Consider the following 7,962-nt stretch of genomic DNA (forward strand, 5'->3'; position numbering starts at 1 on the left):
ATTGGTTGATGTACACGGTGACCCAAAAGTGCGGCTGAATGTATGAGATCTCATCAGCAAAGGTCAGGTGCTTGTGTGTGTGTGTGTGTGTGTGTGTGTGTGTGTGTGTGGGCGCATGGCCTTCATGACTAATTCAGAGCCATTATCTGACAGGAGAAGCCTGTGTTTCCACAGGGCCTGAGCTACAGCACGGCAGAAGGAAAATGTCAATCTGCACACATGGCTGGTGCTCAGGTGAGCAAACAGGGGAAGGGCGACCCCACGGCACCCCGCCTGGAGATCTTTCACAGCACCGGCTAACAGGTCCGTGCACAGCACACGCTCAGCGACAGAGCAACACGGGCTGAGAGAAAAGGAGAAATGCAGCCTTGCCCCGGCAAATCCCATGTTTTGCTTGCACCAGTTAAATAATAAAATGCTAACATTTAACCTTATTTAACCTGTACATTTTAGCTGCATTCGGTATGACTCAGCTATGTGTATTAAAAAATAAACCCCAAGTAAGGCTGTATGACTAATTCCAAGTAATTACGACTCAAAGCAATGTATAATGTATTGAACATTAAATGTACATTGCAAATTACACTACTTCTTGGTTAAGGACTCAATTCCTCTGAAGCATTTCAACATATCAGCATTGTAAATGTGTGCTGGGCCGGGACAAACAAAAATCCCATTACGTCCCAATCGAGCCTATTCATCCCACTATTTCCAAGAGAAATGAGAAGACAGTAAGCGTGTGTGGCGGTACCTGTGGGAATATGGCACGCACAATTGTGTGTGTGTGAGAGACAGGTGGCAACCTTCCTCCTGACACCCAGACCATCGCGCCACCGCAGGTGGATGAACATTTGGAGCCCCCCCCCCCCGGCCTCATGGTTTATTTCAAGCCCCACCTGCCACTTCCACGAACCAGCAGCTCACAGCAGAGCAGAGCATGGCGCGGCTCCGCCCTCGCAACGACCCTCCGTAACTGCAGGACCGGCTGGTAGAGCAGACCAACACCTGCGCGGGCCACTGTAATCCACCTGCATAGCGGTCAGGGCACAGGAGAGAGCGCTCTGATCCGAAACAGAGCAAACCTTCAACACACAGCGCTATTACATACACTACACAGCATAAATATGCAATAATCAAAACCAATATGTAATACCTGTATCAAGCTAATTTTTTATGACTTAATGACATTAACAGACTTTGTTTTATAGTAACATTTTTACACAAATCCAAATCAGTTTATTAAGCAAGAAAGGTTTCAGCTACATCAAATTAAATGATTATTTGTTCATGAATCATTAGATATTATTTAACACTACATGTTAAGTGTGCGGCCTGTATAAATGTAATCTAGAGGACGCCCTTCCCTAGACCGCAAGCCCCACATGTAGTTCAGAAATTCTGCTCATAAACACACACTCACACAGTTTGGATGCACCTACTCATTTATGGCGTTTGCATTTTTACATTACAGAACAAACACCACATGTGAACTTACGTAATAAATAAAAAAAATTAGCGAATGAGGCCATTGGAGTCTGTCCAACTCAGGACGCCTTTCCTGTGATGGCAGCATTTCCCACTTTTAGCTTCTTTGCACAACCCTTAGGTTAGACAACAGGTCTGGTTTCCAACGGTCCTGAAAATTTTTGCTGAACATGATCGTTCACTCCTGTTAATGAGCATCTCACGAACAGTGAAAAAACCCAAGAAGGTAAAAAGAGGCCACTTATCAAACATACTTCACTTTCTCAGTTACAGCATTTATCAGACGCCCTTATCCAGAGCGACTTACAAATCAGTAGTTAAAGTATCCATAACAACCACAGAGAAGGTGTCCACAAACTGTACACTTTATATATATATATATATATTTTTTTTTCCATTTATAGAAACAATGTCAAAAAGAAAAAATATTTATTTAATAGGACTGGAGTGTGGAAGGTTAAAAAGTTAGGGACTCGATGGAACATGGAGGGTTAAGTCACTCGCCAAAGCTGTTGATGCAACAAAAAAGGCTGAGGACTATTTTACAAGACCGTGAGGCCCAACAATGGATGAATAATAGATGAGCAGTGAGTAGCGCCGCTCTCATGCGGCACGTCCCGCTGCCCGCTGGGACTGGCGAGACCGCGCTGCGCCACGGTGGCGCACTCTTCTGCACGCGTCACCTCCCTCTCATCCTCTCTTTTCCAATCATACCCAGCTTCCTTCTCCCTCCATGCCGTGGTATTCTGTTACTGTCTTTCACCCCGATCATTCACTTCCATTTCCTGTCATGCTTTGCAGTCTTGCTCTGTGAGATTGTGAAAGTTTTGTAAAATTGGAAGAAGAAACCGCAAAAACACCCACTCACACACACTTGTTCTCACCACTAGCCCAGAACATGGCAAAACGTCACTGATTCTTCTCCTCTGCAAAACTGCTGTTAAATAATAGAGTTGGTGCGGGTGGCTGCAGCGGCGGCGGCGGCAGCAGCAGAGGACGTGAAGCAGCTGTAAATTATTCAGCAGTCGAGTATCACGCCAAGAACAGCAGTCATCAAACAGCATCCTCCAGCACCTCCCCACCCGACACGGGGCGGGCCGTTCGTGAGAAAGAGAGACGGAGTGCGTGAAAATTAAGCAATCAGATCACGAGAGATTTATCTACTCAAACCTCCGCCCGAAAACACAGTAAACACAAAACAAGAGAGCACCATGGTTGGCCTATAGGGTAAGGAAGCGGCCCCGTAGTCAGAAGGTTGCCGGTTCGAATCCCGATCCACCAGGGTGCCACTGAAGTCCCCTTGATCAAGGTATTGTCCCCACACACTGCTCCCCAGGTGCCTGTCATGGCTGCCCACTGCACACCAAGGGTGATTGCTTAAAAGCAGAGGACACATTTCGTTGTGTCACCGTGTGCTGTGCTGCAGTGTCTCGCAATGACAATCACTTCACTTGCAGATACTGGTCAAGATAGCCCAAAAAATTGAGCATATATTAAATATAGTTTCAAATCTCCACATTGCCCCACAAGCACAAAGGGGTGTCCACAAAATGTTAAATAACTAAAATATCATGTGCAGTTACAATACTTCATTCTGATTGGCTGGAAGGTGTATATTATAACAGCGCAATGCACTGGCAGTTAAATATGAATGAGGGATGTAATCGTTTAAGCAGTTAAACTGAAGAAATTAGCTTCAATAATCAAATTTAATCTGCTTTAATGTGCCAGGGATATTTTACAAAGCTACTATTTACAAAAACAAAGTAACCTGTTCAAATGCACAACAGCGTATTTCAAACACGTCACGTCAGGAACTCCAACGCATGTTAAATTCACCCCACACACTGTTTATTCTGAAACCAACGTGAAAGGGTAAATTTTCAATGTGCACAAACACACGCACGCACACACACACACACACACACACACTGCTGTGCCGTCTGGAGACGGCAGGGTAAATGCTTTACGGGGCCTTGGGGTCTGCAGGGCGGTGGTGGACTGTGATGTGACATCCGCTCTGTGGACCGCCTCCCCTCTCCCCCCGCCCCAGCCACAGGCGCCAGCCGCGACGCATCTTCACGCAGACAGCACGGCGACATTGGCCTCTAATGGCCCTTATCTTAATCTGCTTTAAAAGCATCTTGCATTTCGCAGGCGATCTTTTCACCTTCGCACAGCCTCACTTTTAATAATCCGCCGCGCGTCTCAGGTCCCTCCCGGCAGCATCACATGGCCAGACGGCGGTCTGCCCCAGCCCTCTAATGGGCTGTAACCAAACTTAAAAGGGCCTGTTGAGGCAAAAGTGCTACAAACCGCAGCTCAGCAACTCTGGGAGGGGGGAACGTTGTGTGGTGTGTTTTAGGGGTGCATGTGGGCTGAACGCACCAACGTACACCAGACAAAGAGGGGGGGGGGGGAGAAGACTCTCTCCAGCAAACCATGTCATATTGGTCTGATAGGGATCACGCTGGAGCTCTGAGGACCGTCTGGAGACAGCAGACCCCGTCCCAGTGCTCCTCAGACGGGACTCTCTGGCTCCAGCTGCTGCAGCCTTTCAGGAGTTTGTGGCAGATTAAATATTAATCCGCCTGTGTGTAAGTCTTACACACATCAATAATGAAAATATCATGCAACATAAAGGAGCTTAATAAAAATAAATAAATATTTTAAATAGCCAAAAATACCTCTGAAACAACTGTGTTTCACAGGAGTGCTAAACTGTTAGGGCACATCAAACTGCCACAGACACGCACTTAATAAAAATGTGCAAATATTCTGAATTAAATCAAGCACTTAAATTCACTAACCTGCACAAATATAACAGTCAACACACCACTGCAGACATTTGAGAAAGACACCAGGGCCCCCGGGGACTCAGAGCGACAGGATGCTTGAATGAGAGTCAATTATTCATGGCAAAAGCATAACAAACAAAGGGAGAACAAAGTATTTATCAATGGGCTCCTATACATGAGCTTGTTAGTCGAAACAAAATACAGGGTGGAAAAAAAGCTATTCAGCGCTTAAAACTTCATCCTGAATCTATAATCCATTAGTGCTGCTTATTAGTGGCTCATTAGCGCATAGCGGGCAATCCACTGCCTGTCTGCTACTTAACATAAAAGTCATAAAAAGGGCACCATTTGCAAAGCAAGACCTTTCCGGCACAAAACATTTCAGACACCAGCTTCACGTGCCAAGCTTAACTGTGGTCTTCTGGTCCACCTAGTGGCGGGTTGGTAGAACTGAGTGAGCAGGGGCAACTGGGACATGGGACGAGCAGATGAGGAATGGACTACCTTGTAGGAGGGCAGGAAGCACAGCACTCCTCGGCTCACCGCCTGGCACACTTTCAGTAGCAGGGTGCCGACCTCATCCTGGAAAGCAAAGGTTTCGGCGTGCTGGAAAGTGGCACAGAGTTTTCGGCCTTGCGGTCCCATACCAATGGTGCCCACCCACACCTGGAGGAGTGCATTAACACCACACATATAATAGAGTAATAGCCATATAAGAGGCTAATTTTCTACATTTTATTGATGCATTTGTTTCTATATAAATGCGTTGAGTAAGCTCACCTGAGACTTGCTGATGACATGGCTGGCCTCCAGCTGGATTGAGAACTTGACACCCAGTTCGGAAGAGAACGAGGCCATGGGCGATAGAGTGCCAGAGGTCAAAACGATGCTGTGCACCGAGCCGCTCAGGTCTGAGAAGGCCTGTTTGACAATTACACAAACTCTGTGTAGATTTGTTTGATTTGTGAAAACGTATAGAATTAAACAAACATTCTTGGTTTTTCTAATTAAACAATTTTTCTAATTACAATTTCAGGACTTCTACAAGACCTTTGAGAATAATTTATGTACAACAGGTGCTATTACATAAAATAAATAGATATTAAGATTCAGAGGGAACCTTCCCCTTCCAAAACTTCAATGTAGTAGGTCCTAGTCCTCTCACCACTGCAGGATTTAGGCACCAGAAGCTGAGTGTGTGCACCAGGGACTTAGTTCGAGTGTTGCCACGGCGACGCTGAGGCCGGGAAAAGAAGCCCTGAGCATCAGGCAGATCCGGCGCCGTGGTCCAGGTGTAAGTCTGCTGCAGGGCAACTCTGTAATCATCAGCAAACCTAAACAATGACCAAGGCCATAATGTCAGATTATGTAAGGGACTAACATGGAATCTCCATTTACATTAATTTCCCAATCTTAATCTGTAATGCAGCACATGTCCAGTCCCACTCCAGTCACATGGGGTGGGGGTAGTGTGACAACACAGTTCAATAGCCACCCTACACACAAAGTACAATCCAAGCAGACCCACAAACACACACACACCTGCAGTCCTGTCTGTACAGGTACTCAATCACCATGAACAGGCTCTTGAGCACCGACTGTGTGCTGGAGCTGATTGTAGGAACCTGAACCATCTCTTCCCTGCCCCTCACAAGGCCAGCCCGCTCCTCCTTCTCCAACACAGCCAACAAATGTCTCTACAGGCCGAGGGAGGGAAGATCCAGAACAAAGCAGTGATCAAAGCAAAATAAGGAGAATGCATTAAGCAGTGACATATCATGATTACGTGAAAGCCAAAATTCTTCTTCTTATTTTTTTTTTTTTTTAAATCCTTCCTGCTCTTCTGCCTGACTGCAGAGACGAAGGGCAGTAAACGAACACAGAGACGGAAGCTCAGATAAAAGGAGAGAGAGTGCGGTCAAACCTGCAGAAGACTGAAAGTCTCTGCTGTGATGCCAAGGCGGTGGAAGACGGCCAACACCTCCCGTCCTGTCCAGACCTTACAGGAGCTCTCAAACTCCCTCTGCTTCAGCTCTGAAGAACTCTCCTGCAACCAGCTGACAGATAGAGAGACAATGATACATTTGTTAGGAATGTCCTGCAAAACTACGGAGTAATGTTTAAAAGCATATTAAAGTTTGAGGCCTTATTGAATGCAAACAATTACCATGTTTTTCTGGCAAACATATAAATCTATTGAGGGAGCGCTTGTCCTTTCGATGCCCTTTACCCAATAATGCAATTAATGTGCAGGATATTTACGTATTTTAAATAAGTAAAAAAAAAAAAAGATGCTAATCCCACCCACATTACAAGATAGTTTGAGTATCATTTACAAATATAATTTTGTAATGGAGAGAGCGACATTTTGTTTAAGATTGCAGAAAGTTAGTTTTTTTTTTTTTATACTAGGCTAGGTGATTTGTGTTTGCAGGCTTTTTCAAACCTATTTTTTGTGTTATAGACAGTGATGTTATTTTTTATATGAAAACATTTAAACTTGATTAAGAACTTTGAATCTTCCTTTTAATTTGTAAGTGTAAAATTTGTCTTTCAATTAAACAGAATTTTTTTTTTAATGAATTTTCATCCTTAGAAATTGGAGACCCGACAGAGCATAGGGAATTTAAGACACGCTGGGCGTCAGATTCCCCAGAGCAGAATAAAGCAACACCTCTATCCAGACAGCCAGGGAGCATTGAGATATACGATATCTCAATGACTGCAATCAGCCAACTAACACTTCTTCACTAACAATGACAAACTTTTTATATGAGCTATACAAGTTTAAAAAACGTATCATACTTCAGCAGGCTGCAGCAGAAGGCCAGCAGGGCTTTGTGGTTGGCCGGACGGATGTTGTATGTCACCATGCCCTCAACCTCCTCCCTTGCCGCCAGAAGCTGTGTCTGGTTCAACGTGTAGCTGGCACTCTCACGGGCGCAGTCCTCAATGTTATGGGCCTCATCCAGTACCACAATCTGTCCTGAAAGATTAATATCCATCTGAAAAAATATCAATTTTGGTTTAAGAGTGGAATGGATCAACAAACTCTGTAAGAGTATGCACAAGTTTCATCGAAGTTCCTCACACTCTCTCTGATGAGCGGGTCCAGCAGGTAGTTGTAGGGGCAGAAGACTATGCTGGCACCTTGCATGAGCTCACGGGCGGCATAGTAAGAGCAGGAGCGCAACTTGTTACCCAGACGCACCAAGTCCTCGATGTCCCAGGCTTGGAGCATCCCATGATCCCACTGCAGGGTGCTCTGCTCTCGCATCTTGTGCACGTTGTGGTAGAACCTGCAGCTATGGCCCTGCACAAAAGTAATAAAAAAGTAATACTGCTAAATCTAATCCAAGAACAGACTGTGCTTGTATTAAAAAAAACAAACAAACAAACAAAAAAAAAGCACCTATGAACCCAAATACCCAGGTTCAAAGCCACTTACTACCATTGTGTTCCCAGGGGGACTGTCCCTGTAACTACTGATTGTAAGTCCCTCTGGATAAAGCCATCTGATAAATGCTGTAAATGTACATGTTAAATTCCCCTACTGTTTCTCCCCTATTCTTCTCAAAGAGGCTTGCAATGCTTGAAAATGCAAAATATATATCACTTAAATATAAGGTCAATTTTACTAAAAATAAACTATACACACTATGATTAGAATACAAAGATC

General features: G+C 44.8%; 1 protein-coding gene across 1 annotated transcript; it reads right to left on the bottom strand.

Annotated features, from left to right (window-relative positions):
• Positions 1 to 4,677: 4,677 nt before the first annotated feature.
• On the bottom strand, positions 4,678 to 7,590 carry LOC114773283 (Fanconi anemia group J protein homolog). Its single transcript, XM_028965807.1, has 8 exons — positions 7,375 to 7,590; positions 7,089 to 7,288; positions 6,208 to 6,340; positions 5,826 to 5,980; positions 5,449 to 5,617; positions 5,064 to 5,204; positions 4,788 to 4,949; positions 4,678 to 4,713 (listed from the first exon to the last, which is right to left on the bottom strand). Exons 1-8 carry the CDS (start codon positions 7,558 to 7,560, stop codon positions 4,678 to 4,680), a joined length of 1,182 nt encoding a protein of 393 aa, XP_028821640.1. The 5' UTR covers positions 7,561 to 7,590.
• Between the last annotated feature and the right edge of the window lie 372 nt (positions 7,591 to 7,962).

Source organism: Denticeps clupeoides, unplaced genomic scaffold (assembly GCF_900700375.1).
Source record: "Denticeps clupeoides unplaced genomic scaffold, fDenClu1.1, whole genome shotgun sequence".
In the NCBI taxonomy this organism is placed as follows: Eukaryota; Metazoa; Chordata; class Actinopteri; order Clupeiformes; family Denticipitidae; genus Denticeps; species Denticeps clupeoides.